Raw genomic sequence first — 16154 nt, forward strand, 5'->3', positions numbered from 1 at the left:
ATTCAGTTTTAATAGTTCGATTATCGAAGAGTGAAGCAAGTTACACTTAACTACTTGTTTGGGGAGGTATCCACGAAGATGGCATATAGCAAGTGTTTTTTGTAGTTGTTTCCTGAGAGCACTCTTAAGTCGGACTATCAATATTTTCACCCATTTTCCGACATTGAGTTCGGAAAGTTCGGAAATCAGGTATTGGAATACCACTCTCTTCACTTCATTGATTAGGGTACTTTTTAGATAAGGTTCTGCAAAAATCAGGTCGATATATTTAAAAACCACGAAAAACCAAGCACTCAAAAAAGGTAAGAACTGTATGAGGTCGACGGTTTGCTGGTAGTCCCATTTGCTAAACAAAATGGCCACATATTTAGCCAACATTTTCCGATGTGGTGATAAATTTTGATTTGTCGTTATTAGTCATTACCATTGTCAAAATGCAACATTTGTACTTCGTGTGTCATTGTGCGAAGGCGCACAGTAACTAAATAACAGTAGCAGAGTAAATTCATGAATTTCATGAACTGTTTATTAGAAGTTACGAGAAAAAATTAAATGAGATTCTAAGTCCAAGAATAAGTCTATAGAGTCACTGCTCTATAGATTCATTCATTCCTTCAGTAATAAATACCTGAAGATTCATGAAGCTCCAATGGGTCATGAATCTTTACAGATGTATAAATATCTATCTAACGATGTCCTCTTTTTAGCTTCTTTGCTACACTTGATTACAAAGACGGTTTGAAGTTTTTTTTATCTAGATAGGTTTCAATTTACCTGAAGTCTTCGGGATACTTTTAGAATTCATTTTGTGCTACTTTATGGTTGACCTTCACAAATCGTTCAAAATCCGTGGAAATTTAGGATTCTTTTTATTTTAGAGATTCATGAAACTTTTGAGAGGTTAGATTCAAAGAATCGGTGAAGATTCAAATGAACGAATACTTACGAAAGATTCATGAAACACAACACTAGTCAAATACAAGACCTTTGCATAAGTTCAAAATAAGACCTATCCATCGACCTGTATCGTATACGAACTCTGGAATCGCTACTGGAGTTTGACCAGTGTAGTCCTGGTTGGTTAATATTATAATATGTATGGAATGGTAAAAACTAACAGCTCAACGGATACGGTTTATGAGAAATGTCAATTCTTTGATGACGATTTTTTTTTAGATACTTTGAGCCAATTGGCCTCATGCAAGTAAGATCGATATTTGTAGCAAAAGCCGAGAGGTATTTTGATTTGTTTTGGTATTTTGATATGCATTTACTAATACTTAACAAAACCTTACGATTGCTTGGGGAGCTATTTCATTTATTTATCAAAAAATATCCTCCCAGGCGCAGCTAGGCGTATAGCTTGCCGAGCCCTGGGCCGGAAGAGTGCCACACAAAACCACGATCCAGACACTTCAATGACGACAGAGACCCAACGGCCCTCAATGACAGCAGCGCTTTCTCTCGCTCTTGCACGCTGAGCAAATGTGATCGTTTGCCCGTTTCGCTGTGTGCGTAGCGAGACGCCATGAGACATTAGTCATCCGGCAAGCCGCAAGATGCTGACGCGCCGTTCGCGCGTGCTGTACCGTTGTGAGCGTGTGTGAGTGCGCGTGAACGAAAACGAGACAGCGCGCTACCGATTGGAAGCGAGATGCAAGGCGGTGCGTCCAGCGAAAGCAATACGCAACCGTTTCGCTGCGTACCCGCGGCTGCCAGTTCGCTGTGTGGTGCGTCCGTTACAAGTCGAAAGGCAGCGTCCGCTCTCGAAGGTGCGCGAAGCCGTACACGTTTCGGTACACGCGTAAAATCCAAACAAACTACACCGGCAGTGTTTCGCAGTGCTTTGCTTGCGGTGTGTGTGTGTGTGTGTGTGTTTTGTCTACAATTTTCCTGGTACGTGATGTTGTGTCAAGTGTGACTTATTTTTCAATTTTTAAGAACCCGATAATCCCGATCGCGCTGGCGTTTGCGTTGGAACCGCGCGATTGTGTTTGTGCTTTGGCGTGTGCGTGTGCCTTGTTTCCTCTGTCCAAGCTGTTTTGATAGTGCCCTCGTGGCTTGGCTGTGGTTTGAAGCAGACTGTGTGGTTCGCGCAAACAACGATTGGGCTCAAAACTCCCGCGAGCGCTTTTATCAGAATTGGCAGCAAAACGGAGCAAACAACATCCACCGCAGCGTGTGTATGTGTGCGCGCGTACACACTTATCGCCGTTCCGTGCAGCCCGATAGTGAACCTGGATTCAATTCTTCAATCACACCAACACAAGCACGCCTCAGTGCGCCCTCGTTTGCCAGACATAGGGGTGCATCATTCTGCTTTTTTTTTGTAACAAAATTAGGGGTTGAACGAGAAATAACCACTGCGAGACGTACGCACTGGCATTGCGTTTTTGCATTCGTCTCTTTCCCCTTAGCTTTCGGTTTGCTTCTTTGTTTTCGGGGACAGATTTTGGTGCTCGCTTGTCCTGGAACTAGAGATGGGTAATCCGGTGTAGAGTCATGGGTCCTTCGCGACTCCGGCTCTGAAAAACTAAACCTGATTCCCGATTAATGTCGGGTTTTGACTCCGCAATTCCGAACGAGTTCGTTTCCAGTTTAATTACCTTATTTTTTAAATGTTTCCCTCTTGCGGGTCATTGCTACCAGAAAGAAACAATTTGAAGATTTGGCAAAATTGTTTTTCGAAAATATTAGCAAAGAAATAGAGAATGAGCGAATGAAGAACAAGTTAGAGTGAAAAAGAAAAAGTTATAAAAGTCATACGCCACTACTAGAAATTAAGAGGCATCCTTTAGGTATGTACATGCGTTTTTATTAAGTTATCTTACGCTGATAGTTTGTCAACTGTACTCAGAAGACGATACACCCATTCGCTTCAACCTGCTCAGCAGCACACTAGGCATGTTTTGGCATCTTACACAGCTCTTTTGCTGGAAGTATCCTACCAGGAGGGAGCCTGTGAAGCAGAGCCTAGTGCTGCCTTCAGAAGTTGTACAATGTCTCCCTGCTGGATGATCTTGGATTGTTGTTGCAGTGCAGAGAGGAGTTGTATCTTCGAAATGAAGGATTTTCGCGCTGGAGTTTGAATTGCCGCCAGAGGTCTTCACATGAGACTCTGATTCCAACACCGGAGATCAGTCCGGGATCGGATCGATCAGACTCCGCAACAAATGGGAATCCTTCCCATCACTAGTCGGAACGTCACGGCCGGCAGCAGACCACCAGAAGATGCACCCGCAAGAGCGGCTTGCGCAGTAAGCGTTGCGTTTGCGTTCATCAAGCCGCGCACGTTCGCTGCGTAGGAAATTGTAAGCCCGTGAACGGACACACATTCTCCAATTTCCACCGTGGGTTGTGTGATTTTCGAGTGTGTTGAGAGGGATGAACGCGAAGGGGAAACCCGATCAGCCGAGCACGCTGAGTCTGATTTATTTTTAGAGCACGCAGAGGCAACGACGGGTACTGCACTTTCCGTTCGGCGCAATCGAAGCACCATCATCATCATCATGCTTGCCGATCTTCCAACTGGCCACACCAGGAATGCGTTTATGTGTGTGTGTGTGTGTGTTTTCCTCACTTTTTATGTGACCGATGCTAGATTCATGTAGTCTTTTTACTTCTTCAGAAAAAAATGGAGCAAACCCAATGTTTCTGTGTAGTTATCGCTCTACACGCCCCATAAACCGCTCTCACAATATCAACTCCACACACACACACACACCGCCCCGTCGTTACAGCCGCAAAATGGTCGACGAATGGGTCACTGTGGGGGTTTTTTTTTCTTGTTACGATTTATTTTCGAAAAAATGCTGTCCAGAGCGCTAATGATAAGTCTGCACAGAGAGCGGACGTTAGCGCACGACCCCGCCAGTGAAAGCGTGAGATAAAGGGCCCGGGGGAGGAGGGTTGGAGGGGTCAGAAACCTCGGGAAGCCCGTTATCGCGTCTAATGGAACCGCAGCCGGAACACTCGAGTGGGGAGGAGGCTTGGGGGGGGGGACACACCACGCTGCACGTACTGCTCAAGTTACATGTCCGGCGACACAAAGTGCCGTGTCCCTCTCAATCAACCAATTCAACTTTGCCGGGCGACGACCCAATTCTACACGATCAAACTAAGAGCGGCGTGACGTCATCGTGGCTGGTTGGGAACCGTTCCCGCCACGACTGCAAAAATTGTGCACCGTTTTGGGCCTCCAAAACGTGCCCCGAAGTTCGTCGAATCGTTGGACCTGTCGAATTATGTGCATTTTTACACTGGTGAGCACTTTTCTTATCTCCGTGTGATATGGTGCTGGCAGAGGCGCGGGCCTGTAGATATCTCTTGTCTCCAGAGATAGTGGAGGTGAGCTTGCAACATTATTTCGTATTTCAAGAAATGGTAGCATTTTTACCCTTTCTGCTGGACTTCAAAGCGTTTTGAAAGCGACAAGGAAAAAACAGTTCAAAGGCAGAAGGGGGATGCATTCTGTGGACATCGAATTATTTCTCCAACATCTTGCACGGTAGCTTGTCGCAAGTAATTTGTCCTTCAAACCTAGTAGTTCCCTCAATTCCCAGGTCAATTCGTTCAATCAACGGAGCGCACTATTGGCCAATCGTGTCATTAGCGTGCGAGGTGTTAAAATTCTCTAGCAACTTCCTGACACAAAAAAAGACGTTCCAGCTTGAAGTCACCGCTCACACGGCGTTGGTGTATTGCCAGCAGGCACTGACTGGTTATCGGTCGTGTGCTAACCAAATTGGCAAATTATCTCCAATTAGAATCGGGCGAATCTCTTATCTTTCGGATGCTTGCCTAAGTTGCTTAGCAGGGAACTTCCTGAAATTCGGAACAAGAACTCGGAAGATGTAACTCTGTTCTTTTTTTTCTGAAGAGCTAACAGCACTCACTGCCGACATCTGCAGGTCTTTCGGAGCTGCAAGTGGGGAGTGCCCCGTGCCGAGGTACTAATCCCATGACCTAACAACAAGTAGTCTCCCCAGCAGCTTCACCAGCAGATCACACCGATGTAACCGAAAGCCGTATGCCCAGCATCAACTCTCACTCGTAATGCCACAGCACAGCACGGTCGGTTTCCCGATTACGTAAAACCAAACCCGCACAATGGAAAACGGCGGGGCAGGCTGGGAAAATGATCCAAACACCCGGCGCCCTCATTACGGGATCAATCATCATTATCCACAGCTCCCCCTTCCCCATGGTGCCCCAATGCATTTGCCCCATTGGCATTGGATTTGCCGTTTACTTCACCCCAGCACACGGCCGGTATACTAATCTCGGAGTAAAGTGAAGTAAAGCACAACAACAACAACAACAAAAACAACTTCACAAACCAGAACTAGAATAGGAGCGGCCAGCACGTCGCAAAAGTGAGGTAAACATAGTTAAATTAATAGCAAGAGAACCCCGTTTGCAGGGGGGCCTAGAGTCGGCCGCAAGGTCAGCCAGTACGCTCGTCGCTTGTCGCACCGCCTGCACATTTAAATTCAAATCACCCTTATGTTGATTCCGCGCGCAGCAGCCTACAAGTGTGAGCGGGTTGAAATTGAATTAGTACACAAAGAGGAGGAAGAAAACGAGGTGAAGCCATGCGTGTGTGTGTTACCTTTCATATCACAGCGGTATGGCATTGATGGTCTATTCGCGCTGTTTGTGACCTGTTGACGATGTTTTTTTTTGTTGTTGTTGTTGTTGCGCTATATCGGGGAACAAGTGGCGATAGTGAACTGCTGCTCGTGCTCGAAGCAGGAAGATGATGTCATCGGTTGGTAGCAAAAGAACCGCTGAATCGTGGAATCACCCCTTCGGCATTCAATCTGCGGCGGATGAGGGTGTTTGCGTATGTAGTGGTGGTTAGGGGGAGATGCGAGGCAATTTGCAAGCTTATGACGCAGCGCACTGCTGAACTTCCAGGAAACTGGTTGATGCGTTAACTCTCCGATTGCTATGTGATGGCTTCTTAAGGGTTAATGATGATGAAATAACGTGCTCAAACGATCCGAGGCCATATGCCAGGTGCCGGTGCGGGTTTTAGCAAAGACCTGGGCTGCGTTCACTCAAGCACATCCAGGACCGGTGGCGGCTAAAAGGTGAAGGCTTCCCCCAATGAGACGCAGAAATCAATACGTAGGGTTGTAGGGGAGAACCGGGGCAGCATGGGCATGTTAAGCAGTTTGATGAGCATTTATGAAAATATTCTACGAAAACCAATTCTTCTTACATTATGCTATGCTTCTAGTGTTTATTTTTGGATTAAAATTGAGCCACAAAAGCAAAAAAAAAATTAATACAAATAAACTATTTAATAAAATTTGATGTTTCAAGTGACGTCATTTTGCAACACGAGGTAAAATGGACAAAGTTATGGGGCAAAATGGGTATACAGGAGAGACCCTCGAGTTACGACGATTTTGATTTCGATCAAGAACTGTACAGGAACGAGCACGCATGATGCAGAACAATTTGACAAGTAGCCAAAAGTTCGTTACATGCAGTTTGACAGCTAAGAGCCCTTTTCGATTAAAATCGCCAGAAAATTGCTCGAAGTTTTGATCAATTTGCCAGGGCTTTCTGTTGTCAAATGGCATCCAAGATGGCCAACCCGATTTTACCTCGTCCCTACACAGTCCTTGATTTCGTACGTGCACGGTTGTCATTCAGCTGAAAATGTAAGATTTACTGGTAGTAACCGTTACATAGATATTCATGAAGATTTCCTGTACAAATGCACTCTTGAAAATTATGTTCGCTAAAATGCACGAAATGCTTGTTTTTGACTCGCCAACCTCGGTTATAAATGGATGGATTGAAAGATATTCGACCTACGTCTTTTTTGACTTACACCTTTGCTTGGGGACCATAACAACAACAGCACTTCAGTGTAATAGTAAAAGCTTTAGCGAAATAAATGGTTTCTCTTCCTATCTTGACAATTGTACAATATTAATTTAATTGTTGTTTCATAACGCGTCCTGAAATATGCATGGTGTTGGTGAAACACTTCAAAGAATACACCTTGTGAAATAATGCTTAAATAATCGGTTCCCATTTTGCCCCGTTCTTCCCTTACCACACCAGCTCCAGTTTTCAGTTCCATCCGCATCTGATGTGGCGGTGGACTTTGTTGGGATGTTTATTATTTTCTGTTATGCCAAGCGAGGGCAGCAGCTTCTCGCCGATTGCATCAGTGTTTTGGGTAAACAAAAATCTCACCCACCCCAAAGCGAGTAGCGCCCAGTGCATAAATAATGGAAAAGATCGACGATGGTGCGCTGGGAAAAGGGGCAACAAAAGAGGGGGGGGGGTTGGAAAATGAATTCCACAATGGTGCGTCGCGGCTGCACCACAATGCGCACCCTTTGTCTTTTTTGCTTTGTTTTGCTGGAGCGCGCCGTATGGTCTACACAAGTGCCTCACTGTGCGTGGTTTTATATTATACACTCAACTACTCCCCAAAGAACCCATTTTTTTTTTTTGGTTTCGTTGCACTGTTTTGTCGCGCACAATGTAAGGGAAAGCCGCGTGGGACGGTTGACCGACCAACAAAAATGACGACGACAACCGCTGATAACGACGCCGGCTTCCACTGTTGCCCAACCGAACCGGAACCAAACCCGTCGATAGAGCGCACCCATGGTGTGAGCCAGCCTTTTCCCGCGACACAAGGCGTCAAACCACGCGCGCAAATGTCAAGGGAAACTCGCTCGCGTCCGTCCCGCATGGACGCATCGCCATTAATACGCGAAAGAAGCGTGCGATGATGACTCACGCTTCCCTCGCTCACTTCGCAGGTGATTCATGGCCTGCCTTCCGTGCCACTGTGGAGTGTGATCATCGGTGCGGCCCCGATGTTGTCAATCGATAATCGATCTGTGTCTCTCTGTTGGGGTTGGTTTTTCTTGCTTTCTTTTTCTGGAGATGGCTTTCGCGCCTCGTCTACAAAACTGACGGAGCGGGGACCCCCTTATCAGTGCCGAATGTCCGACCTGGTGTGATATTGATTCGTGTCTGTTTGCTTATAAACCCCTCCCATCCTCCCACCGGACCGAGCGCGATTTCCGTTGGATTTTCCACCTACACAGCAACAGAAAAATGGGTGCGTGGTCGTCGTCGTCGTCGGCCCACCAAACGCAAACAAACTACACACACACACACACACACACAAACGGAGGGGAAGTACTGTGTGTGGGAGATGCGGTGGTGGGAAATCTATTACCCTCTGAGTGGGCGACAGTGTCCAGATGTTGCCAGCCCAGCCAGCAGCTCGGGAAATTCTTGGTTTATTTTCGAGCAAAGGAGGTACTTTGGGGCGAGAAGAAGTAGACCGGCAAAAAACTGAACTCGCACCGTGACCGTGGTGTATGTGTCCTCTTTTGTTGGTTTGTCAGTTTTGCACTGTTGCGAGTTCCAAAATAGAATGCCAAGATTGCTTTGGTTGGTTGATGCTTTGCCAACCAAAACAAAACAAACTATGAAGCGTACACTGTGGTCCCAGGGTCACGACTATTAAGACATATGTAGAGAAGTAGGACGTCGAACTCTGCGGCCAAATGATTCATTCTTGTACCCAGGGCGCCTCCAACTAATCTTGCTGTTGGTGGAATCCCTATATCCTCCCGACATACAAGGGTTCTCATAGTTCTGGGACACTCATAATTCTTGGTTCTTTCTTGAGGGAAGTTAACTCTATGTGACAGGAATTAGACTACACGGCACTCTTTTTAGAAAGGTTCGTTTGAAATCCATTAGGAATGTTCAATTTCAGAATCGCTGAAAACCCCTGTAAGGATCTAGCAGCTAGTTCGAAGATAGTTCGAAGGCGCAATAGTCACACGGGTCGTTAAAAGCATTGGAAACGAATTCTTCGGCAAGTCGCAACCGTGCGTGACAGGGTCACATAAACTAAAAGTTCCCAAGTTTTCGCACGACCCGCGCTGTGCGGGGGCCTTTCTTTACCTGCAATTACCGTAACGGTACACAACCCCTCGCAGTTCCTCGGCGAAAGAGGTTTTCGGTTTTAGATTTACGATTTGTTCTGGGGAGGGAGGGGGAGGAATAGTATCTCCAAGAAGGTGGGCTCGCATGTCGGCGGGTCACGCAAAAGCAAGGTTACACCCGTTACCTTTTGGATCAATGACTTTGATGTTGCTGTGTGCTTTCCTCATTTTTTCAGGAGCTCTCTTCAGGTTTTGGGGGCTTTATAGACAAAACAACCGAAAAGGAGGGAAATATAGAGAAAAGAGTGTGAGGTAGTTAAGGAAGCAAGCCGTAAGAAGTTCCACGACACACAATTATGATGTCCCCGACGGTGAAGCGGTTGGAGCGACCTCCACCGCCACCGACACCCCCGAAACCGGAGCGACATCCTCAGCAGCAGCAGCAGCACGGTGCCGACCCGGGCATGCCAGCAGTTCCTTCCGAAACGCCCGACGAGGAGCAGGTCGTGATGACACCGCTGGGCAAGACGAACACCTCCACGGTGCTGCTGATCGAGCGGAAGCTCATCCAGTCGGTCGGCGAACGGACACACGTGGCCGGTGGGGACCATCGGGGCATCATCATCAACAAAACGGCTGAAGGTAGAAGCGTCAACGCTCCTGCGTCGCCCTGTTTACCGTACGCTCAACTTCCAACATTCCAACCATTGCAGAACAATCGAATCGGCAGCGCGAACCGGCCCAGCTCAGTCTCGAGTTCCGCGTCTTCCTGGTCAGCGCCAACAGTGGCCAGCACTCGCAGGAATCTCGCCGCATCAAGTTCTGGTTCCGGCCGTGGCTGACGTCGGAGAACGTGCAGGCGCAGGTAGCGCAGGACTTCTTCCGCGAGCTCGTCAGCCCGAAAGAGTTTCCGAGGGGTAAGCGCGATGGCGGTTTTAGGGCCTCACATTCGGGCGTCTTTCTAGCTTGCTCTGTTGTTCCTCTTACCTACACAGACTACGTCGGCTTTATCAAGAAGATCATGAAGCTGCTCCAGAAGGGCTACAACGAAATACAGGCCGTCGAGATCGAGCTGCGAATATTGGAGCAAACGTCCGCACCACCATCGAGACCTTGTAAGTAGTAGCGCGCTCTCTTACTGTCTTTATGCATTTCTCCCAATATCCTTCACAATCCCTCCCCAATATATGATGGAAATGGTGGGTTATGGGTGTTCTCCTCCTCTCTCACTCTCTTACATCTTTCTCTTCAATTGCTCTGCTCAAACAACAACAAAAAAATTTTTGGAAACATTCTTGTTAGCACGCCCCGGGCACGTGATCGTTTGCTACGGCAACTGTCACAAGCTCGACCGAAACAATAATAAACCCGGACCGGACCTGGACGGCGATGACGGTGGTGGTGGTGGTGGTGGTGGTGGTAGTAGTAGCGGCAGCATTCATGTTACACCCATCAGCCAGCGCAAACAGAAGGACGAGCGGGACGACCTAGAAGGTACCGCTGTCGTTAGCGGCGAAACACTAATGAAGCGCCTCTGGGTCGACATGTACAATCGCGCCAACTAATGTAGACGTTTCTCTGTGCGTGCCTGTGTGTGTCTGTGTGCGTTTTGTTGGAGAGGCTCATTTACCACACTTAGAATGCCTCCTGTCTAACTACTAACACACACTAATCTACAGTCAAAGGATGGCGGGCCCCTACGGCGTGGCAAAATGGTTGCCGCGCTTCGCCATCGCCATCTTTTTTCGATTTGTTTGCTCCTCTCTGTGTTCGTTCGTTTTGTACAGTAATGTTGAGTTTTATCGTTTTGTTTCTTTTATTTATCTACTGTTTTTTACTTTTCATACTTCTAATTAACTGTGTTTTTATTTATATTTATTTAAACTGCTTTTCTAACTTATTATGGTTACTTTTTTTTCTTGATACTGGAATAATTAAGATCTAAAATTGTAGCTGTGCAAGCGGCGCCATCTTGTAGTGCCCTTTAACCGAAACTAATTCACTGTTACAATTAGCTGTTGATTGCGATTGCTAGACATTTGAGGCCATCAATAAACAAAAATCGTTGCTGTCTAACTGGTTGGTTTGTTTGTTGTTTTTTGCCCGCCTATATTTCTCCATTTCAAAGTAGTGCCCTTCGATTCTAACCTCAATTTATCCCAGGCTGCTTTTGCCCAGACTGTTGAGCGCCGCCGAGTTTTGTAAATCCTGATATTGGGTACATTACCTCATCGTCAGAATTTGTTTGATTGGTGTTATCGCGATGTACATAGTTTTGTTGTTTGATTGCGCTTAATCTGACTGACTCTTCCGGAAACGTGTTGTGTATTTCGTGCCCTATTAACCTACGCTTTCGCGTATGTGCTCCTTTTTCTTCAATTTACTAAACTGTTTCCCCTATTACTCCACCTTCCCAGTGTCGTTCGAGGACGAACAGTTTGAGGTGGTGCCGCTGACGCCGGAGAAAATACTGGAACTGATCGAGCAGGCCTACCCGAACCCCATTGCACCGGAGGACCTGGCAAAGTAAGTAATCTTCGGGCGGTCGCGGAAAAAGCCCGAACCAAACCGACAACCCTCCGCGGTTCGACTCGATTATTGATTGACCCTTTCGCAACACACACCCACAGGGACCACGGTTGGGAGGAGGAGGAGGTGCTCGCCATCATGCTGGTGCTGAAGGAGCGCGGCCTGATTAAATCGATGGAGTACAACGCGTTCACTCGCATTCACCATGACGACCAGGCCATCAAAATCGTCAAGCAGATGCCGACGATCGCGTCGAACAAGCAGCCCACCATTGCCATCATCACCGCGCAGTACTGCGAGAAGCTCGCGGTGGACGCCATGCTCGAGAACAAGGAAACGTTCGTGCGGTACACCACCGTAGGTAAGACCATTCCGTGCTGCTAGCCGACCGGGCTCTCTTTCTTTAATGGGTATATCTGGGAGGGATACCATGACGAAGGTGGGTGGGTAGGCGCCAAGTGTGTTTTCAGGGTCGTATCTAAGGTCTCCCGTTTCCTCTCCCCCAAACCATGACTAAAAAAAAATGCATGACTAAAACCAAATCAACCCCAAACCAAAACCCCAAAATGTTTCACGCCCAGGAACCGCCACTTCCGATAGGCCCACTAACGACGACACAGCGGAACGACACCGACACAGAAGAAAGAATCGGTTCGGTAAGAGACATACACACACACACATACACACCCATACACACTCTACTCAATCACCGTCACATGCTCACGTGCTCGGGTCGGACCGGAAAGTCCTCGTGACGTCACAACACAACCTGCTCGTTCGCTCGCGCCTCGTGTTCGTTCGCCGCTTGCAGCACACTCAAGTCACCCTGTTCACTACCTGTCCAGCTTACCTGTTTCCCGTAGTATATGTTTGTTTGTGAATGTCTTTTTCGGGTCGTTTGTTAAAGCGTTGTTGGTGATGGGCGTTACGCGCAAACGACGCGATGTAGTGCATCACATCAGATCGGCAAATGTTGTGTGTATCCATCTTCGAGGTTTACAGTTTGTTCTAACAAGAGTGTAACAGTTCTAGGAGAAGCAAAAATAGTGATATTAGGCGGTTTTGTAGTTGCAATTTTAGGAGGATTTTTCCAGCATCGGAATCGGTTACGGGATTGAACGTGTAGGTCCGATTCCGGGCTTCCACCAATAGTTCATACTCCAGATTTTCTAGGATGAATGTTTGAACGACAGTTTATTACCGACAGGGCTCAATTATCAACTCGAAAAAGCTTCGAAACTATAGTTGTTCTCAACACAAAATGAATGGCTTAGCATTTAAAATCCTTCACGTTTCCTGTTCCTTAAGAGAGGTTGATTTGATTTGAGAGGCTTTGAAATGATAAAATTAAAACATTACGAGTTTCGAGGATGAATTAGACATTCCATGTCGCATCGCTTCATGTAGTCCTCGCATTAGTAGATCTAATCCTAGTTATTGATATCGAACATGTGATTGAAAACAGCCGTTGTAAAAGGCCGTCAGAACCCACTGTGCATTTTGGTTGCTTTATGTGTTTGTTAGTTTTGTTTGTGAATTTAAGAGGTGATGGAATTAAATAATAGCACCAAAACTGCCTTCATTTAAAATCCTTGTAACAAAACTAATTTGGTTCTTTTTTGCTCTATCTCGCTACTCTCCCCCTCGCTGTCTCCATCCTCAATCTTTCACAGGCGAATCGAACGTGTACACGCTCGGCAACATTGGGGCGCACCGGATCGTCAGCACGAAGCTCCCGTCGGTGGGCAGCACGCGCGAAGCGATGACGGCGGCCGGCAACACGACGACCCGCCTACTCGGCACCTTCCAGAAGGTGGACTACGTGTTCATCGTCGGGGTGGCGGGCGGCATCCCCCACTACACCGACTACCGGCGGCACGTGCGGCTCGGCGACGTGGTGATTGCGGCCGCCGCCCACGAGCCGGCCCTCACCAACGGCAACGGGCCGAAACCGTACTGCTACGTGTACAGCGGCGGCCAGAGCGAGGTGAAGCGCTACTACCCGGCGGACGATGGGCTGCAGGCGATCGGGCGCACGCTCGTGCAGAACGACGACGGCAAAAAACCGTGGCTGCAGTACGTGCAGGAGGGCCTGCAGCAGCTGAGCGGGCGGGGCGGTCACGCCGAGCATGACTTTGCCCGGCCGGCCCCCAACACGGACAAGCTGTACATGAACATCGGCAACAAGAACGTGATCGAGGTGGCGCACCCGATCGCCCAGCCGAGCGGGGAGGGCGACGGGGGCGACGATACGGACGCGAGCGGCGGTGGGCCGGTACCGCACCAGACCCGGCTGCATGCCGGCCCGATCGGCTCCGGCTACGAGCTGGTCCGGTCGGACAGTGCGCGCACCGAGTACGCCCAGGCGTACCAGCTGCTCGCGACCGACAGCGAGATGAACTCGGTGCTGGACAGCATCGTCGGCAACTGCCGGGACAGCTTCATCCTGGTGAAGGGCATCGCGGACTACAAGGACGGCACGACGTCGCGCAAATGGCAAAACTATGCGTCGCTCGCGGCCGCCGCCGTCATGAAAACGATCGTGTGCGCGATGGACGCACCGACGAACGTGTAGAAAAAAAAAGCGAATGGGGAAGGAGGAACGGAGTGTTTTCCTATTAATTTAGTAGTAAGAGGGGGGAAGCAGTAAGCAATCGGTAGGGTGAATTGAAGATGCAACCAATGGAGGAATTAAAGCGAAACAAAAGGACCAAAAAGCGATTCTAGTAAAGGGAAACCGTTTTAGATATTTATAAATTATAGAGTAATATATGTGTATTTTCCTGTCTATATAAAATGTAAGCGTGCAGCGTTAAAGAGATACAGATGGTCATGGTGTCCCCCTCGCAGCATGTGGACGGACATGTGTCTATTTTCCTTTGTTTCGTTAGAGCACGCGTTCTGGGGCATCCGTTAAGTTGAGCATGGAAGTTGCCCACTACCAACCATTGATGAGTTAGCAGAGGACTCTGTTCTTTCTTTCTATTGTACATATCCTTAAACAAGGCTTGAGTTGATTGAAATAATATTTAAAAACAAAATACAAGCATCATTCGTTCCCAGTCGGTACAGCCACTATATCGTGCAGCAGATGATACGTTCTGTTTTTTTTCTGTCTTTCTCTTTTTTTACCGCCATGATTTTTGCCACCAATTTCGCTTCTCCAAGCGCGCTTATATTACACTTCTATGTACGCAAACAGTTTGCCAACAGTTACCGGGTAAATAAATTTGTAACTAAAAACGGTTGCGCTAATGTCATGTCATCGATGAAAGAAACGCACCTCCTAGCCCCTATTCCAGGCAACCGGCTACACTGGAAGCCAAATTTGGAATGCTTATTTCTCCGATGCTAGATTCTTGGAGAAGAATACAGACACGACACATACCATCTCTTCATCGACTTCAAAGCTGGTGGTGAAGGTGGATGGAAAACTCCCAGGGCCTTTTGTTACCACCAAAGGTCTGCGCCAGGGGGACGGGCTTGCCTGTTCAACTTGGCGCTAGAGAGGGCCATCCGTGCCTCGAGGGTCCGTGGAGACTTCGGGAACCATCTGCTATAAGTCAATCCAGATCCTGGCATACACTGATGATGTAGACATCATTGGTCTGCGGCTCTTCTATGTAACATAAGCCTACCAACCAAGGGATCGAGCAGATAACCTCAGATTGCAGATAAACGAGGCAAAGACCAGACTGATGGTGGCGACATCAGCGGCCCTACCAACAACAATTACTTACGTAGGCTTGACGTAAAGATAGGTGGACACACTGTTGAAGTCGTCCCAGAATTCACCTAACCAGCATGATAGCTGAGCGGAGGAGGCTGGCTGCCAACCGCTCTTTCTACAGTCGAATCAATTCCAGAGCTGATTCCGATGCTGGAATCGATTCTGATTTCGCAGTCGATTCCGGAGTTGATTTCGGAGTTGACTTCGGAGCTGATTTCGGAGTTAACTTAATCAGAATTGACTCCAAAAATGGAATTAGCTACGGAATGAGAATCAGTCCTTGAATTGAAATAAGAAGTTTCAGAAGCGAAATTAGCCCGATAATCTCCATGAGAACGTTTACAAGTAAATTATGATTCTTTGCGGTTATCAACACGTAGCATCATTGGACCCAAACGCCTATTCTTGGAGAGTTGCCGAAACCGACTCCGTTTCGAAGCCGATTCTGATTTTGGAGCCAATTCCGATTCCGGAGCCAATTCAGGCCGGGATAACGGACTGGCAGACGATGGAGAACGTGAGCGGTTTCGGACACTCCTGAGGCAGGCTAAGACCGCAGAGTAGTTGTAAGCACAGTGAGACCCCTCATAATGAGTACCCCTTATAACCAGTTTTTCGCATAACGAACAAATCTAAATGCTCTATAGACACCCTTCTTAACGCGTAAAATCTCAGAAAATGAGCATTTTTTTTTGTTCCCGCTAAGAAATCGTGACCATTTGGAGAGTTTCAACACTAAGAATCGTTAAATATCAAGCTATTTCCAAATGTGGGCAGTGTACAAGTGCGGAGGAAACGCGTAAGGGAGATGACACATCAACGCCCACTGCTAGTCCTTAACTCCCGAGGTCATACACGAATCGAAAAAAGCCGGGGTGGCTCGTGGGCGCGTCCACTCCACGTCCAGATAACTCTTTTCAGAGCAGATAGCGGAGCTGAGAGTTTTGCTGCGG

The 16154-nt window shown here is 47.7% G+C and overlaps 1 protein-coding gene across 9 annotated transcripts; it reads left to right on the forward strand.

Moving 5' to 3' along the window:
- Positions 1-1468: 1468 nt before the first annotated feature.
- On the forward strand, positions 1469-14714 carry LOC1271942 (uncharacterized). 9 transcript variants are annotated; one of them, XM_061658378.1, is made up of 9 exons: positions 1536-1896; positions 9179-9584; positions 9656-9859; positions 9938-10057; positions 10245-10436; positions 11360-11468; positions 11573-11832; positions 12053-12127; positions 13145-14714. In XM_061658378.1, exons 2-9 carry the CDS (start codon positions 9299-9301, stop codon positions 14044-14046), a joined length of 2148 nt encoding a protein of 715 aa, XP_061514362.1. In that variant the 5' UTR covers positions 1536-1896; positions 9179-9298; the 3' UTR covers positions 14047-14714. The 9 variants fall into 9 exon arrangements, with proteins under 9 accessions (XP_003436969.1, XP_061514385.1, XP_061514362.1 ...); XM_061658395.1 differs by having other exon boundaries at positions 1598-2798; XM_061658384.1 differs by lacking the exon at positions 1536-1896 and adding an exon at positions 4123-4262.
- Positions 14715-16154: the final 1440 nt, after the last annotated feature.

This window comes from Anopheles gambiae, chromosome X (assembly GCF_943734735.2).
Source record: "Anopheles gambiae chromosome X, idAnoGambNW_F1_1, whole genome shotgun sequence".
Lineage (NCBI taxonomy): Eukaryota > Metazoa > Arthropoda > Insecta > Diptera > Culicidae > Anopheles > Anopheles gambiae.

Excerpts from the sequence above, each read along its gene's own strand:
- LOC1271942 (XM_061658378.1), top strand. The coding sequence starts at position 9,299 with ATGATGTCCCCGACGGTGAAGCGGTTGGAGCGACCTCCACCGCCACCG. Across the intron at positions 9,860-9,937 it reads CCCGAAAGAGTTTCCGAGGG|ACTACGTCGGCTTTATCAAG; the intron begins GTAAGCGCGATG and ends TTACCTACACAG. Across the intron at positions 10,437-11,359 it reads CGAGCGGGACGACCTAGAAG|TGTCGTTCGAGGACGAACAG; the intron begins GTACCGCTGTCG and ends CCACCTTCCCAG.